This window comes from Panthera onca, chromosome D3, assembly GCF_046562875.1.
Source record: "Panthera onca isolate mPanOnc1 chromosome D3, mPanOnc1 haplotype 2, whole genome shotgun sequence".
In the NCBI taxonomy this organism is placed as follows: Eukaryota; Metazoa; Chordata; class Mammalia; order Carnivora; family Felidae; genus Panthera; species Panthera onca.
Window position 1 is genome coordinate 92626617 of NC_138350.1, and position 17993 is coordinate 92644609.

General features: G+C 47.2%; 1 protein-coding gene across 10 annotated transcripts in view; it reads left to right on the forward strand.

Annotated features, from left to right (window-relative positions):
- Positions 1 to 17993, forward strand: part of ATP9B (ATPase phospholipid transporting 9B) — a 254753-nt gene that overhangs the window by 98059 nt on the left and 138701 nt on the right. For 9 of the 10 annotated variants that reach the window (XM_060611868.3, XM_078435112.2, XM_078435111.2 and 6 more), the window contains one exon: positions 15042 to 15122. The exons of the other annotated variant lie outside the window; for it this stretch is intronic. In XM_060611868.3, the coding sequence (XP_060467851.1) occupies positions 15042 to 15122 (81 nt within the window). The remainder of the gene's footprint in view (positions 1 to 15041; positions 15123 to 17993) is intronic. 10 annotated transcript variants of the gene reach the window in all.

Here is a 17993-nt window from a genome sequence, read left to right on the forward strand (position 1 = left end):
TTTCCCCCAATTTCAAAAACTTTTACTCTTTATTTTTCGTGCCTTTCTGCCCAACCCCTCTATCTGGGGCCTGAATGACCTGTGTGGGAGACCACTCGTTATTCCCACAGTCCATTGGCACTCTCGTGCTCTTTTCTGTGGCTCGGTTTTGATAGTTTCTGTTGCTCTGTCTTCACATTCACTAATCTTATCTTCTGCAGTATCGAGTCTTCTGTTAAGGCTGTCCAGCGAATTATTTATTCCAAATATTCTATTTTTAATATCTGGAAGTTCCAGGTGGTTCTCTTCTTTTTGTTATTGCTTAAATAGCTTTTTTTCCCTCTCTCCCGATGTGTTTTTAGTTTCATTTAAATCGCTCAGCAGTTTCTAACACTTATTCTTTATCCATTGTTTCTGTTGTTTCCTGGTATGTTTCTAGTTTTCATTTTTACTCCTTGTTACAGGTCACAATTTCCTGCCTCTTTGCATGTCTGATAATTTTATAATGGATGCTGGATATAATAAATGTCATATTTTTTTCTTTTTTCAAAACCATTGATTTTATTTTCTTAGTTTAGCAGCCTGTGAATAAACTTGATCTTTTCAAGGCTTGTTAAACTTTCCCGGGGTGGGCCTCGAATCCCCTTTATTGCGATGCTGGTATAATCCTACTACAAGGGCCTGGTCTTTCTGGGATAACCATGAAAATTCTTGGTTGTTCACAGATGCCTCTGAGTGGCTGGCCGGTCAGACTTGGTCTCTCCCCCAATCTGTGTCATCTCTGGGGCTGGTTCTGGCTAGGGCTCTCTGGGTGCGCTCTGCCTGGCCAGAGCTCCCTCCCCCCAGCCAGGCGAGCGGTGGCACCAGCGGTGCACTCCGTGAGCTCAGCGCAGGGGCCTCTGGTCCTTTCCACCTCGTCTCCCTCTCGGGGTTTTGCAGATGCTAACTCCCCTGCCCCCCTGAGCTCCGGTCTCTGTCCCTAAATTTAAGAAGACTACCTTTGTGGGCTTGGCTTCCCCTTCACTTTGTGGGGGTGGAAAACTCCACTTATGCAGGAAGCTGGCCACCCAGGGGTGCTTCTGGAAGCATTGCGTCCCATGTCTGAAAACAACTGTTTCTCATTATTTTGTTCATTTCCCCGATGTTTTTGGTGGGAGGGCAAGTCTCATACCAGTTACAGCAACATAGCTTATAGAAGTCCTTGATTAATTTTTAATGAGAGATATAAATGCCTTGTGGACTAACTGATCTATGTGACATTTCAGATTATAGTCAGGGGCCCCTGGGCGGCTCAGTAGCTTAAGCATCCAGCTTCAGCTCAGGTCATGATCTCATGGTTTGTGAGTTTAAGCCCCGCGTTGGGCTCCGTGCTGACAGCTCGGAGCCCGGAGCCTGCTTCGAATTCTGTGTCTCCCTCTCCCTCTCTGCCCCTAACCCACTTGTGCTGTCTCTTTCTCTCAAAAATAAATGAACCTAAAAAAAAATTTTTTTAAAGAATTCAAATTATAATTAAAACATGGGTCATCAAGCATAAAATTTTAAAACACCAAATTAATGGGTCTTTGTTTTTGGTGGATTTCCTCATTGTAGGGACAGACATGCCAGGAGGACGGGCCCTGGAGCGCACACGCGTGGGGCCACCCTCCTGCCTCACGGCTTCCAGGCCAGCCGGCCCTTTCTCTTAGCACTCGTTGCGGAAAAGAAATGGAGATTAATTTTTGCTGCTTGTGACAGTAATGTCATTGAAAATAATATATAAATCATAAAAAGGATAGAAAAGTATCATAATTTTACTCGTTAATGTTGGCTGCCGTTCACATTTGGGTAGAAGTTACTCCCGACAGCGCCCCTCCTGTCCCTTCTCCTCACCACGCACTTGGGTGGTTGGATAGCTCTGCACATACTTTCTTCTCTTAGGATATTTATTCCACGGTATGTTTTGTGTCTCCTTTTTATGTTAGAAAACGTGTGTCTCTGCAAGTGCTCAGGGCTGCGTGGTGCTTGACACATTCTAACTTCAGTGACCAGCCTGGTGTGTATTGGTGAATACGAAAGTTAACACTTGGACGTTTTATAAATGGTGTTAGAAATCAAAAGACAGACATACCTGAAGGATTTTGGTTCTTTTGCCAAGACGTCCCCAAAGACGGCAGCGGCGTGTGCATTTCCTGTGTATCCGTCCGTCGGTTGACCTGTCTTCTCCCATCTGATGACTGGAAATGGCATTTTGTTCAAATTTATGTTTATCTTTTATAAGTTTGTGCTGTGATATCTGCCTCTTTTTCTGTTGTATGTTTTTAGAGGTCTTTGTGTGCAGCTTGTGAAGCATTTGCATCAGTTTCCACTCTGCTTAAGTCTCGTCCATGTTTTTCATTTATGGTTTCTTTTGTCCCTTCGAAAGTCTACTGTATCTGTAGAGTGGCCTGCTGGTAATGCAAAAGTGATTCTTTTCTTTCTTTTTTTTTAAAGTGGTTCTTTTTTAAAATGGCTACTTATCCAACAGGCTTTGGTGCTGATGACCACACGTGACACGGTCACGGTGCTCGTTATCACACGTGACATGGCCACGGTGCTGATCGTGACATGGCCGTGGTGCTGGTTATCATGTGTGACATGGCCGCCATGCTGATTATCGCACGTGACGCGGCCGCGGTGCTGGTCATCACACGTGACATGGCCACGGTGCTCGTTATCGCATGTGACCCGGCCACGGTGCTGATCATCACACATGACGTGGCCACGGTGCTCATTATCACATGTGACATGGCTGTTGTGCTCATTATTACACGTGGCATGGCCACCACGGCTGCCATTCCGATTATCGCACGTGACACGGCCGTGGTCATCACTCTTGTTACAGTGACAGTCTTATTGCAGCGGCAAATATGTCCAGTTGGCATGTTGTATACCTTGACTTTGGATGATGTTATATGTTAGTTATGTTTCAATAAAAACAGTTTTTAAAAATAAAATGGTTATAGAGGCACCTGATGGCTCAGTCGGTTAAGCGTCCGACTTTGGCTCAGGTCATGATCTCACCGTTCGTGAGTTCGAGCCCCGTGTCGGGCTCTGTGCTGATGGCTCGGAGCCTGGAGCTGCTTCCGATTCTGTGTCTCCCTTTCTCTCTGCCCGTCCCCTGCTCATGCTCTGTCTCTCTCTGTCTCTCAAAAATGAATAAACGTGAAAAAAAAATAAATTGGTTACTGCCTTCGGTTTTATGCTTTGAATGTTTCTACTCCATGATTCTATTTGCAATTTAAAGACGATTCCCGCTTTACACATCAAATCTCCTATCCTGCTAGCATTTATTTTGAGTCAAGCTGCGAGTGGGAAATCAGACTTAAGGAAACAACTTGTTGACCAACGGCAGCAGTGCCGTGTACTGAATAGCTCGCTATTTTTGCAGACATGTAAAATTGCCCTCACTCCGTCTCCGAGCTTTCCATCCCCGCGTCAGCATAGCAGCGCGCCCGTCGCTCCCTACCTTGGCCAGGCGCGTTGTTGCCAACGTCGCCTTCCAGTCTGCTTCTCGAGTTCTCGCTTTACAGTGCCTTTTGCCACGTAAATATTTTAAGCTTCCCATGCTAAATATGGAAACATGTTTTCCTCTATGCTTGTGGAGGCTCGGTTGTGATCAGAAGGCTGTCTTGCCGACTCGGTGCCTGTGAGTGGACAGCGATGCTTGTCGTTAGCACTGGCGGTGTCATACCTCTTCAGGCGTTCCCTGCACGTAGCCTCACAGAGAAGGGAGTTGGATCCCATCCCGAAATCTGCGTGGCTGCAGGATTGTTGTTAGAGGGAGTGTCAGACGCGTTGCTTGGTGTCACGCGCTGTGAAAAGGCCCGGTCGTGCTGGGCCGGGGCCTGGAAATTTGCCCTGCGGTCTCCTCCTTTCTCAGCTTTTTCCCGGGCTCGCTCAGACTCCCCTGTTTTCTGTCTGCTTTGCTGTGCTTTTCTTCAACGTGGCAAAAGACAGCTGGGCCGTCACCTTATTACTTAGGACATCTAGCTTACGCTTCTCATACTGTTTGCTAGAATGGATTCGTTTCTGTCACGAGATGTTCTTGTGGCTTGTTGACTTTCTGATGCGATTCGAGCCGATTGCTTGGCGGGTGTCACTATTTCTCCGTCGCGCGTTCCTCTTGTTTTGTAGCCTGCGTCCTCCGTAAACTCTCCAGGGTTAAGTGGGGGAGAAGCAGATCGCGAACGCCAACCGACCGGGAGGGATTTCTGTTTGCTGCCTGGCCCACGTGGGGGCCCCACCCCGAGTCTTGCCCGCTGAGTCTCCTTCGCAAGAATTCTCGAGTCATCCGCGTGGACGGTTGGGAACGCCTGCGCAAAATACTCATTTGTAGTGGCCTTATAATTTTGCTAAGTGAGGTAGAAAGAAAAGTGTGAAGTTAGAACCTGTATTAGACAGAACGTGCCTGAAAGCAAAGCCAAACGTAAGGCAAACAAACGAGGGTACCTGGGGTACTGGTGTTAACGCAGAATTCTAGGAAAGCGGATGAGCCGTGACGGAGGCCGGGGCGGAATCGCCAGCCCTGCAGAGGGTGTGATGGGGCGATGGCACGGGCGTGTAGGTGGTTGAAGGGCACACGGGTGCACGCGTGCACTCGGGAGAGTGAGCTTCCCCAGGTTCAACAGACTCTCACGCGAATTTGCCGGGCAGGTGAGGAGGGGCTCTCCTTCTGGCCGTTGGCAGTTCTGTGTGTAAGTCGTGTGTCGGGAGAGGAGGTAAAATCCTATCGTGTCCTCATCTGTACCTTTGCCTGTCCCGTGTGCCGTGATCCACGGGAGGTGACATTTTGTTACACTCAAGATCACAAGGATGTGCTCCTCATTTTTATCAGTGACACACGGGTATACATTTCAAGGGCAGTTACAGAGTTGTAGCATGCGGTTCAGATAATGCTAATTTTAAAATTTTATGGTTGATGCACTTTGATAGAGAGTGTGATTAAGCATTTAAGTAAAGTAACGGTGTAGTAAAATGAAAGCATTTGGAGTTCTGTTATGACCGTAAAACCAAAAAGCAGTATATCCTAGAAAAAAGGAAAGCTTAACTGAATTTCTGGTATATCAATCAGTTTAAATTTGTAGCTTCGTATAATTTGGCATATTTGTATAGATTTTTTTTTCATAGGGAAAAAGCTCTAGTTTCATTATGGATTCAGGCAAGACGATTTGGTTTTTCCATTAATAGCTTCCCCATTAATACACTTCCCCTGACTGCCACTCACTTTGACTTTTCTGTGTCTAACGTGATGGATTTGGGGTATGCGATGTCATCACGGTTTGTGACACCCGTCAGTCGAGCATCCTGACACTAAGAAGAAGTGACCCTGCAAACCTTAGAGCTTTTCTTGCAGGACTGAGGACACCGCCAAGAATAACCTGTCCGGTTCTGTCGTATCCCCTGGTCACCTGATGTGATCAGACAGTTACGGTTTGAACAGGCCGTTTCGCCCTAGCCGTGCTGCCAGCCCTGCATAGGCAGGGTCTCTTCTCGCGGCCGCACAGGCGTCTAGAAGGCGTGCTTCAGGCGCCCATACACATTCGGGAAACATGTTTCTGGCTTTTGCGATCAGGCGGATTTATTAACAACAACGAGGTCACAATAAATCATGACTTGCTGATTTATTCCAAAAGATCTATGTAGCAGTAAACAACACCATTTACATTTAATTAGTTTTATTGAACGAAAGGCAATTTTATTTGTAATGAACCACATGTTATGATTAAGGATGTATTTTAATGACCTTTAAGTAATGCGAACAAATGTTGCCCTTGACCTAATAGCAGAGGCTTTCCTACATTATTGAAAACTTCAGAATGATTTTTAAATTATCGTGAAAAGCTTCGAATGACATTCTCATTATTGTGCCATTATTCAGTCATTTGATGTCTAATATACTAGATGAAAGGCATTCCTCTGAATGTTCATGTGCATGTAGAAGTGAGGATTGTTGCTGGGGTTGCTCTCGATCTCCATGTATCAGAAGGTAGTCTGTTGTACGCGAGCTTCATGTTTTGAAAAATATTTCCACAGCGTAATGCTGAAATGAGGAAGGATTCCCAGACGCGCCTTCTCCCAGGAGCCGCTTGGCTGCTTGCTAGGCATTCTTGTCGTATCTCCCTAAGTCTACAATTGTGACACGATGTGTTTTTTCTTGTGCAAACCAGCTTGACTTAATTAACTTGAAAATAACTTTCTATTAGTTAACGTATACTCTAAGCTGCAGTAGCCGACCCGCTGTGGTGAGCTGCTGTGCTCACCCTTCATCCAGCGGAGCATCTCTGTTCTCTAGAAACGTGAAAATGCATCGGTGCGTGTTTTCCAGGCCCTGATGAAGGTATGTGAGTGAGCTTTCCCAGGTTCGGCAGACTCTCAGAAGAAGTTACAGGGCAGGAGAGGAAGGGGTCTCCTTCTGCCCCGTTGGCAGTTCTGCACCGGCAGGGGCCGCCCTCGGCGTCGCGGGCAGAAGTGGCAGCTGTGGTGTAGTCATGTCCCCCTCACCCTGGGGTCCGGCTCCGGGGTGTCTCTTGAACTCTGCAGTTGCAAGGGTGTTTTCCGCGGAGGACCGTTTTGGTAACATTCTCAGAGTCATTTTGGGAGGTTCAGTCATGAGTCTCATCCCTCCGGGTGTGTTTGGAAGTGTCTCATTCCATCTAGCAAGCAGATCCCTTTCTGCCCCTGAGATCTAGAGTGGTTTCTGCTTCCCGAACCGATACACCACAAATTAGAAGAGAGAGGTTTTTCCCCCTCACTCACCAGCCCAGAGGTCGGTGGTCCGAGGCTGAGAGGGCAGCTCTGTCGTCATTGACATGTGACCCTCACCTGTGTCCCACGTGACTGCTCCCCTCCAGCCTCGCCAGCAGGAGGGGAGGGCAGGGGCGGGGAGAGGGCCTGTGGGCCTTACGGCACACACCCACCCCTGCTCCTTGTGCTCTGCCCCACACTGGAAAGGGGTGGAAAGAGGGGTGAGGGAGGGAGGGAGGGTTCTTCAGTGACGCCATGTGCCCAGCGAAAGCCTGAAAGTCCTGTCTTTAACAGGAGTCTCCGCCACACCGTCTCTTCCTTCCGTTTTCTGGTGAGTTTCTCTGAGTTGCTGTCGTACTTCCTACTGGGCCGTGTGCACCGACACTTCCCAGTTAGCTCTCTCGGAGGATTTTGCTGCCCTTAGAACGGGATGCTCCCTCTGGAGTTGTTATGGTTACCACTTTTATTAGAATCAGTTCTTGCACACTTGTTGTTCAAGTAACTCTAGGCTGCTTGAAGACTTGTGTGCTCCCCACTCACCTGGGTTGAAATTAAAGTAGGAGATAAATGTAAGCAGCAAAATAATACGTTTTCTAGAAATGAAAGAAGCCGTAACATTTTAGACTGTTGCTTGTTTTTTGCTAAAGAATATTTTCTTTCTTTTCTTTCTTTCTTTTTTTTTTTTTTTACATTTATTTATTTTTGAGAGACAGAGAAACAGAGCACTAGTTGGGGAGGGATACAGAGAGAGGGAGACACAGAATCCGAAGCAGGCTCCAGGCTCTGAGCCGTCAGCACAGAGCCCGACGCAGGGCACAAACACACCAACTGTGAGATCATGACCTGAGCTGAAGTCAGACGCTTAACTGACTGAGCCACCTAGATGCCCCAAGAATATTTTCTTTAAGCCCGCCAGTTGGGGCTCCTACTGGGAGAGGAGAGCTGACAAGCCTAGCTTAACTAGGTCTTCCGGGAAGAGAAGAGAGTAAATACGAATCTCTAATATATTTTAAGAAATCTGAGAGGATACCACAGTCTGAACAGAAGCTGCCAAAAAAGACCACGTGGAAAGTGAGACCACTTAGAATGACATGACTGCTGAAGTAGAAGCAGGCAGACAGGACTGGAAGGTGAATTGTTCTGTGTCTCTGAGCGCGAAGGCCAGAGATGAGAAACACCCCTCGGTGACTGTCGTTTCTCCTTGGTCCTTATGCTGCCTGCGGTCATCTTGCGTGTGTGTTTTCTGTGATGTTGAGGCCAAGTCAGCAGGCAGTAAATTGCACATAATGAAACTGCACACACTTGCACCTGTGAGGCCATCACCACAGGCCAGAAAGCAAGTCCATAGCCCTCGTGACCGTCTGCCATCACCTGCCGCCCTCGTCCGCGTCCATGCTTTCAGTCTGGTCCGCCCTCTCGCGGCTTCTCGTCCGCCCGCCTCTGTCTGCAGACAGTCTGTCCTTACATCAAATGGAAATTCCTTCTATTTTCCACCAATAAATGAACAGTGTTACCCGTCTTGGTATTTATGTCCCCTCCCTCTGATCGGTTACGATGTTCAAGAATTGTTTCTTCTCCTGTGGAAGGATGATTCTTCCACCACTTTGGCCACCACTGCTCTTCAGAGACCTTGGCCGGCAGTCCCCCCTCCCTCTCCTTTCCTGACCCTCCCTCATGGGCCGGGCAGCCGTGTCTCAGTTTTAGTTTAGGTGAATGTATTTACAATTGTTTTATTTTATCTATTGGATTTTCATTCAGCTCTTTCTCTTTTCCTACTCGCTGGAGATTGCAATACACACGTAACTAAAAGTGTCTTGTAAAAAGGTAAAATTGCGTCACCTGACATAAAGTGTGAGAACTCACCCTGTCCTTTCTTCTGAAAGTGTATTGTGCCTTTTCTGCACTCATCTACATTCATATGCATTCATATACTTTTTATATGCATTATATCTGCACGTAAGCTGTTCCAATGTTTCCCTTGTATTTTAAAGAAATATGAAGTGGAAAAACAGCATTTTTGTTTTCCTTTTGCTGTTTATCATTTCTGTTCTTCACCGTTCCTTCCAAAAGGCTGAGTTTCTACTGCATAACATTTCCCTGCCGCCTAAACAGTTCCCTTCTGTTAATATTTCTTGTAGTGTATGTCTGCTGATAGTGAAGTCTCATTTTCATTGATCTGAAATCTCTTTATTTCAGCTGTTTCGGTAAAAGATATTTTTGCTGAATGTGGAATTCTGGGTTGACCTTTGTTTTTCCTTGTAGCACTTTAAATATTTTGTTCCACTGTCTCCTGCTTCCATTATTTCTAATGAGAAATCAGCATTACTTTGATCGTTGTTCCTGTGTGTAATATGTCATTTTTCTCTATGGATTTGTGAGATTTTCCTTTCTTTGTTTTTTTGGCAGCGTGTCTTTGTTTTTTGATGTTGTTGTTAGTGTTGTTGTTATTGTTTTTTTTTTTTTTTTTTTTTTGTTTTTAAATCTGTGTAGGGTTTTTCTCAGCTTCTTTAATCTGTCTGGGCTGTTAACATATTTAGCATGTTTCTAGTCATTACTTCTTCATAGGTTTCCTTCGTTCTTTCTCCACTCCTCCCAGGATCCCAGGCATAAGCATGTTAGACCTCTTGATATTCTGCCAGTGGTGCTGTGACCATATTCTTTTCTAGATCTTTTTCCTTTGTGTCTTCAGAGTCATTATCCCTTGATCTCTCCCTGAATTCACTGATTCTGTTCTGTCATCCCCAATCTGCTAAGCCCATCTAATAAACTTATTTCAGGTGTCGTATTTTTTTAATTCTAGAATTTCCATTTGGTTCTTTTTCCTTAAATGTAATTTTTGTGTGTGTGCTTTGGTTTCACATTGATTATTGTTTAGGAGAATATTTTTCTTTAAGTCTTTGAGATGTTATAATTGCTGTGAAATTCTCATCTCTTAATTCTGATCTGGTCATCTCAGAATTAATCCTTTTTTTTTTTTTTTTTTAAGTTTACTTATTTATTTTGAGAGAGAGAGAGGGTGCTAGTGGGGGCGGGGCAGAGAGAGAGGGAAAGAGAATCCCAAGCATGCTCCGTGCTTCTCACGAACTGTGAGATCGTGACCTGAGCTGAAGTCAAGAGTTGGATGCTTAACTGACTGAGCCACCCAGGTGTCCCAGAATTAGTCTGTTGATTGAATTCTTTGCTGAATACAGACGTTGTGTTCTTTTTTTTTTTTTTTAATGTTTTTATTTATTTTTGAGACAGAGAGAGACAGAACATGAGCAGAGAAGGGGCAGAGAGAGAGGGAGACACAGAATCTGAAGCAGGCTCCAGGCTCGGAGCTGTCAGCACAGAGCCCGACGCGGGGCTCGAACTCATACACTGCGAGAACATGACCTGAGCTGAAGTCGGACGCTCAACCAACTGAGCCACCCAGGCGCCCCCAGACCTTGTGTTCTTGTGTCTTCATAGGTCTAGAAATTTGGATTCTTTCTTCAGCATTTCTAATGACAGGTTGTAGAGATTCTGGATGGACTTATGTCCTTCTGAAGAGTGCTGTGTTTTGTGTTTGGTTTTGTTTTAAGTGGTAGTTAACTTGGTTGAAGTCGAACTCTGAACTCTATCTTTCCTGAGGTTGGGGGCTGCTGGAAACCCACCCCGAGTGTGGGTTGTGTGGGGTCAGGATGAGACGATGCCAGAAGTCAGGGCCCCTCTGAGGCACTCTCCTGTCTCAGGTCCCTGTCTGCACCATCACTCTTCAGCTGCTGCGGTTGCCCCAGTCTTTGACCTCTGTCACTTTTGGCTAGTCTGTGGTTTTCTGTCTAGATACGGCAGCCACGCTAAAACGTTGGTTCTGAGACAAACCCAAAATAAAACAGGTAACAAAAGATGAATACCAGAACTCAAACAATGGTAAACTCTCTGTGTTGGGGGACCTTCAAGACCACCCCCAATTTTTTTATGGTTATTTATTTATTTTGAGAGTGAGTGAACACGAGTGGTGAAAGGGTAGCAGGGGAGGGAGAGAGAGAACACCACACAGGCTCCCACTGTCAGCACAGAGCCCAGCATGGGGCCCGCCCTCACGATCTGTGAGATTATGACCTGAGCTGAAATCAAGAGTCAGATGCTTAACCGACTGAGCCACCCAGGTGCCTCAGGACCACCCCCAGTTGTTGTTTTTTTTAATGGTATTTTTTTTCACTTTTAATTTTATTTTTTATTTTTTAAAATGTATATCCACGTTAGCATATAGTGCAACAGTGACTTCAGGAGTAGATTCCTTAATGCCCCTCCCCCACTTAGCCCCTCCTCCCTCCCCCGACCCCTCCCATAACCCTCAGTTTGTTCTCCATATTTATGAGTCTCTTCTGTTTTGTTCCCCTTCCTGTTTTTATATTATTTTTGTTTCCCTTCCCTTATGTTCATCTGTTTTGTCTCTTAAAGTCCTCATATGAGCGAAGTCCTATGATTTTTGTCTTTCTCTAATTTCACTTAGCATAACACCCTCCAGTTCCATCCACGTAGTTGCAGATGGCAAGATTTCATTCTTTTTGATTGCCGAGTAATACTCCACTGTATATGTGTGTGTATATATATATATCCATTCATCCATCGGTGGACATTTGGGCTCTTTCCACACTTTGGCTATTGTCAATGGTGCTGCTGTAAACATGGGAAGACCACCCCCAGTTTTAATGATTCCCTAGGAGGACCCCCAGGACTCAGCACACAGTCCTCCTCATGACCACGATTTATTCCAGCGAAAGGCCACGGGCGCAGACAGCCAGCTGAAGGACTCGTGGGGCGAATCTGGAGGAAGCAACATGCGGGTTCCAGAGCCCCTCCCAGTGGCCTCACGCGGGGTGGGCTGCACACCCCAGCAGCATGTTGGGAGAACACGTGTGAAACGGCCCTATCAGGCGAGCACAGTGGGGACTCACGGAGGCATGTGCCCAGATGCCAGACTCCCGGAGGGAAGCAGGAGTTCGGCATGAACCGGGTTTCCTGAACTCGGGAGGTTGTCATCTGGGAGTGGTGGGGACCTGCCTGAAAGGCACGTTGCCAGACCCCACCCAGCCTTGCGTGCGAGCAGGCCTTTCCCGAGTCGGCTGTGTTCCTGTCTCGGCTCAGCCCACCCCCTCGGCCGTGGTGTCCTTCCGGGAGGAGTGCCGGCCATATCGCCCTTGAACCTCACGCAGCGGGGGGAGAGCAGCCGGCTCCCTCGAGAGGCCTGGCCGCGGCCTCTACAGCCACGCAGTCCACCGTTCGCACCGCGTCTGAGTGGGAGACCCCAGCAGCCGCTGCTCTCGGTCCCGCAGCCCCTTTGAATCTCCAATGCCAGTCTCTGGCAGCGGGAGGGGGGCCTGCCAACAGCTGTGAGCGGCAGCCGTGACCTTACCCTCCCCCGTGCTCCTGGCCGGTGTCAGGGCCTCTGCTGGGCCACCTGCAGGCCTCATGTCGCCCGCCCAGACTTTGAGCCGGAAGGGTTTTATGCAGGAGGCACAAAGCATTGTTTACAGGAACTTTTTTTTTTTTTTTTTTACATTTATTTATTTTTGAGAGACAGATCGTGAGCAGGGGAGGGACAGAGAGAGAGGGGGACACAGAATCAGAAGCAGGCTCCAGACTCCAAGCCATCAGCACAGAGCCCGACGCGGGGCTCCAACCCACGAACCGTGAGGTCATGACCTGAGCCGAAGTCGGACGCTCAACCGACTGAGCCACCCAGGCGCCCCAGGAAAATATTTTCATATAGCTTAATCCTGAAGACACACTGTGTTCAGGAATTGGCCAAGAGGAAATCTGAATCTTCAAACCTTTTCACAGTGCCTTTACATGCCCCCCGCTCCCCCTTCTGTCCCGATCTCTTAGTGGGGAGTGGCCCAGAAGAGACCATTCCCTTTCTGGGACAGTGGCACTTAGTAATCAGACCGCCTTACTCTAATGTGCACGTGCAGGGAGGTGAGGGAAGTGGGGTCAGGCTCATGGTCCTCTGTTGCAGACCATGGCTGATCTGGAACGCCAACCACAAGTCAGCAGCGGTGAGATGTTCCCGAGACAGATGGGGCCGTGGAGGGGTCACCAGGAGGGGTGGGCCGTCCCCTTGGAGCTTGGGCAGGGGTCACACGTTGGTACCAGAAGCATCTTGATTTCACGTGGCCCACCAGAGCACCGGCCCTTGATCGTGGGCAGCTCAGGCGACCCCGGCCCAGCCCACGCCCAGGTGGTTTCTGTGGTTAACATCCCTCCCAAGGGTCTGAATTCTTGCACCGGCTGCAGCTCCAGACTGTGTTTGCGAGCCTCTGCCTGCATTCGGCGTGGCACTGCTCGTGCCATGGTCGGAACAGCCCTGGCGGACGGCGTCACATCCAGCTTGGAGTCCGGTGCAGGCGCGTGGGGTCTGTGAGTCCAGGCTTCAAATGATGCGACTTCCCGGCCGGGCCGTGAGAGCTGTGCTGCAGACCCGGCATCGGCCCTGCTCCGAGGACAGTTTGAGGGCAAGGTGGAGGTGCGCAGCAGGGGTCCCTCCGTCCTCCCTCCGTGGGGTCCCATCGGGAAGCCCACCCTGGTCAAAGGTCCACTGCCCACAGCTTTTACCTTCCTGTGCAGTGAGCTTGAGTCTGACGTGTTCCTGTGTGAGTGGCTAGTTCTCTCTTTTTCCACGAATTGTTTCCGTATTCACTGGGTTGTTGTATCAAACCCGCGTTTCCACTACAGAATTCACCTTAAACTCAGAAGTGCGTTCGACTGTGGTTGAGGGTTTTCAGTTATCCTCAGGCGCCTGTGCCGTCTGCTGCTGCTGAGGGGATCGCTCACGGAACCGAAAGGGAAGCCAGCCTGCCTTCAGAGGGCGGCAGGGAGACTAGGTCTGGGGGGACGCAGAGGTGAGGGCACTGCCGAGGCGTGTGGGGCACAGCGGGCTGGGGTTCTGGGCCTCCTCGTTGCTGTGTCCTTGACGTTTCAGGCCCGTCGTAAGGACAGATTTCTTAAGTTTCTGTGTAGTGTTGTACTTGTCCAGCTTTTTGATAGCCAATTGAGATTATATTTTTAAACACAAGTGAAATATCAAGAACTAAAAGACCTTTATTAGTTTACTCTGAAGAACTCGGCTATACGTAATCTACATTCGTGGGTATAACTCACCCACCTACAATATTATTTGTGTTCACGTGATTCGGTGTGAAAAATAGACTAGCCCATTTAGATGGTAACAAACTTACGATGTGTGCTTTGGGGTTTTGTCTTATAGTGTCGGTTATATGCTGGGCACTTTAGGGTGTGTGGTGTCACCACACAGAACAAAAACGAGGTCCCTCTCCCCTGGGCCGTCTGGTGCCCAGTGCAGTCAGAGTCCCATGTGGGTTTTGGTTTTGCCAAAGTCCAAACAGACGAGGAACTTTCCAGTGTTGTAAACCCTTTGTGATCTCCCAGTAAAAACTATCATGCACCATTAAAAACTTGAAATTTGTTTTCAGTACATTTCACTTATTATAACTTTAAAATTATATACAGAGAGAGTTTTAAAAACTAAACTAAATCAGCAGACATACCTTTATAATTGTCTTAAAATGAGGTGCTTAAGATGTTATCTCTGGAGACTTAGCTATTTAAACTTCCGTGTTGCCAGTGAATGGAATATCCTAAACCATTTCTTTCCTACTTCAACCCCAGTTCTGGGAAAGTCGCTATGATGTGTGGATAGCTGAAGCCTTCCCGTACAGTCTTACAAATACAGATCATGGGGATGTGGTTCAGGCACATGGGAGAAATGCACCACGCTCATGGCTGTAAGGAAAGCAGTTGTGTATAGCAAATGCAGTAGCTGCTGAAAGAAAAGCATGTAAACAAATCTAGGATTTGCTAGGTTGTTTTATAAAACTTCTGCGGAATTGTGAGCTTTACTTAAATCTCACTAAATTCTTTGGTACCCACTAACTCCTAAATACTCACACACGGTCTGACAAAACTTCAAAGCATACAGATGGGAAGTATACCTTCGCCTTTAAACTTGGGCCCGTGGGGCAGCCGCAGGCGGTAGGTGTCGTGTAAGTATCGCCCACGTGCTTTTGACACACACCTGTCATTAAGCAGCAGCGGTGTGTTAGAATCAAGAGAAATTGCCGCACCTCTGTTGAGCTCATGAATGATTTCTCTTAGTTGCCCTTCCATCCTGACCCATAGAGTTGGCGCACGAAATACAGGAAAACTGGCCGTCGCTTTTGATAACAATACATGACAAATGTTAGTTGGTAATTGAAAATTTTACATGTAACTTTATTTAATTATAGTGTAATTAATTCGGATATTCTGTATTCCAGGACCTTTTTTCAATCAGTGCTTATGTTTATGCTCAGAAGCCACAACTGGATATTCACAGTTTTGAAGGCACCTTTACCAGGGTAAGTTAAGTCTTTTGTTAAATACAAATATATTCATTGTGCATATAAGTTAAAAATAGCAAACCTTACATTTGAAAGAGTACTCAGAGAATTAAAACAGAAGTTTTGAACTGAAGCGGGAAAGCCTAGAGAATGTTTCCAGTTCTCAAATCTCCATGTATCCAGTCTCCGCGTGTTTCTGTTTAGCATATTTACTCTGGAAGAGGTCTTCACCCTGAAAATACTAGGAGTCAGTAAGATGAAGTCTGAAATTGCCATTTCAGCTTCGACTCTGTGTTATAGTTAATACACTAGAATAGCCACATCGTCGCCTGATTTTAGTAAGCGGGTGTGTGGATGGGCATGTGCGTGTTCATTTGCTCACATAGACGCGTGCGTTTCATTGAACTCCCTTTTCAGTATTGAGGTGTTTTACTCTATCTCGAAGTCCCTTCTCCCCAGTTATTTGATAGGATTTGGACGACTCAGTAACTTTGGATTTAGCAGCTTACACGGATACTATAAATGCCTTATAAAAATTAAGGGGTTTTAGTACATGACTGGAGTTTACTTTTAATTGGTGCAATTGTTGTACAAAGATTTCTGTTGGTGCAGTCAGCTTCGTTTCATTCTTGGTCACACACCAGGTGAGCAGGTGTCCTTGTTGGGAAAGCACTTACTACGTGTCAGACGATGGGCAAATTATGGGAATGCAAACAGGCGTGCCTGTGGGGGAGATGGTCGTTGTTCTGTAACTTTGTTATTACATGTGCTTCAGTGAGAAGAGCATGTTCGAAATGTTGGTGGAGACACATGAGGAAGTGTATAATGAGGTCTGGAGAAAACCAAGATCTTTCGTGTTTTTGCAAAAATATTTATGGAAAAAAGCACTTCTAGTTAAAGACGAGTTGGCACATGTGAGAAAAAGCCTGACGAAAGGGCTTCATTAGTACAATAAATTAAGAGTTATTAGCTTAGCCACTGTTAATATTTTGGAAAATTATTTGCCGTCTTCCTTCCTGGTTCCCAGCTTTGTCTTGCTTACCGCTTGCTAAGAGCTGGAAGTGTCTGCTAGACGATGTGTGGAATCACACCGACTTCCGTGCGAGTGTGCGAGAGTGTGGCCGAACACGACCAGGCTGCAAAGCGCAGTTCACGCGGTGCGTGGCGGAGTGTGTGACTGAGCGTGGGTGTGCGCTAGTGAGCGTGCGGGGTGGGGGAAAGAAGGATGGGGAAGGGCAGCCAGGTTCCATCCCCAAGGTCTGGTCGAAAGAAGGAAGAGGCCGTTTCAGGATTTCCAGCTTAGAGAGGATGACATTGGTGCTTGTAAAAGATCCCAGGCAGTCACGTGCATTTATGTCCCCCCGGCCTCCCCGGACCGATCAGGCCGCACGCCTGGGAGAAGGAAAAGACTGCAAACTGCAGTTTTCTGTAAGGAGAAGTGTCCAGAATGGCAGGGTCTGCCCCAGAGCCAGGGCGCCACACGGGCGGTTGGTCTCGGGGTTTTGACTTCATCAAGGCCACGGTTCACCCAAGTTACATGTACTTCGTGTGAATTCTGGCACGTTCTTGATACGCGTGGTTCAACCACCTGCCTTCCGCGGTCTCCTTTGGGTGTTTCCAACAAGATTTTGTTTCACTCCGTTCAGATACGTCGTCACGTTCTGGGTTGTTTAAGGAGAAAAATTGTCATTTTTGTGTGCGTCTTTCCAAAAGGAGGAAAGAAAGAAACCGTGTTGAGTAGCTGGTTTCGCCACCAGAAAATGGAATTCACCAGTTTAATTACTGAAGTATGAAGTCAACGTTTGAAGAAGTGATACCTGCTTAGATTCCTTTTTCAGAGCCTGATACACAGAGGAAACAATATACGCTTTGTATCAGCCTGAGTAATTAAATAAGAATCAGAGCAAATTAATTCACGTGCCCTGGGGCAGTGCATGTAGTACGTACTTTGCTGCCTGCGCGGAGTCTGGTCGTCGCATTGTGAGTCATGTCAGGATGACCTCAGCTGCTCACTGTGTGACATTCTGAGTTACAGAAATGATTCGTGTCATTATTAGTGGCACAATTGATTTGCTTATTGTTCAGGACCAAGCAATTCTCTCTGAAGTTTAGAGTTTAAAACTAGCCAGTTTTGAAATAGTAGCAATGTTTGTGGGCCATTAACACCATTCAAGCTTCTTTATAAATACGTTTTCTGCTGTAGTTTCTTAGAACCAGAGCACACGTCCTTGTTCAGGTCTCTTCCAGTCAAAATACTCCCCTTCTAAAAAGCAAATTTCTGTTGTTTGCTAAATGCGGAAAAAACAGCCTCAAATGGTATCCTTTTGCTCTCTCCCTCCCCAAAGCAAATTTCATCTTGGCAAACTGTAACATTAAGGAGGCAGAAACCCGGGGAGAAAGTTCCTCGGAGATCGTTTCTTTCCCATCTTCCCAGTGTTTATTCTGTCCTGTGTGAGACTGGTAAGGAGCTATGTCTTACAGTGGTTTTCTTGATATTAGAAAAAGTTTAAAGTCCTTCCTCGTTATCCAGAATTGAAACTGCATAGATACCGTGCTGTTCACGCACAATTGTGAGAGAAAGAGACTGATGCGTTCACATGATTAGATAGTCGAGGAAACGTAGAGGAAGAGCCGGCTTAAACTCCCGAAACGGAATGGCGCAGAACCTTTCTCTGCAGTTTAGGTAGATGGCCTGTGGTTCGTGTGGAGTTTTTAAGGCCCTTACTCCTCTCGGGTCTGACGCAGCGGGGGACACCGTACCAGGCGACCGGCAGCGGCACGCATGCTTAAACCTACTTCCGTCGTCATCAGGGAGCCGGAAGAGTGGCAGACCGCCGCGGTCACGCTGTGGTCCTTGCGCGGTCGCGGGCGCACTGGCAGCTGCAGGCG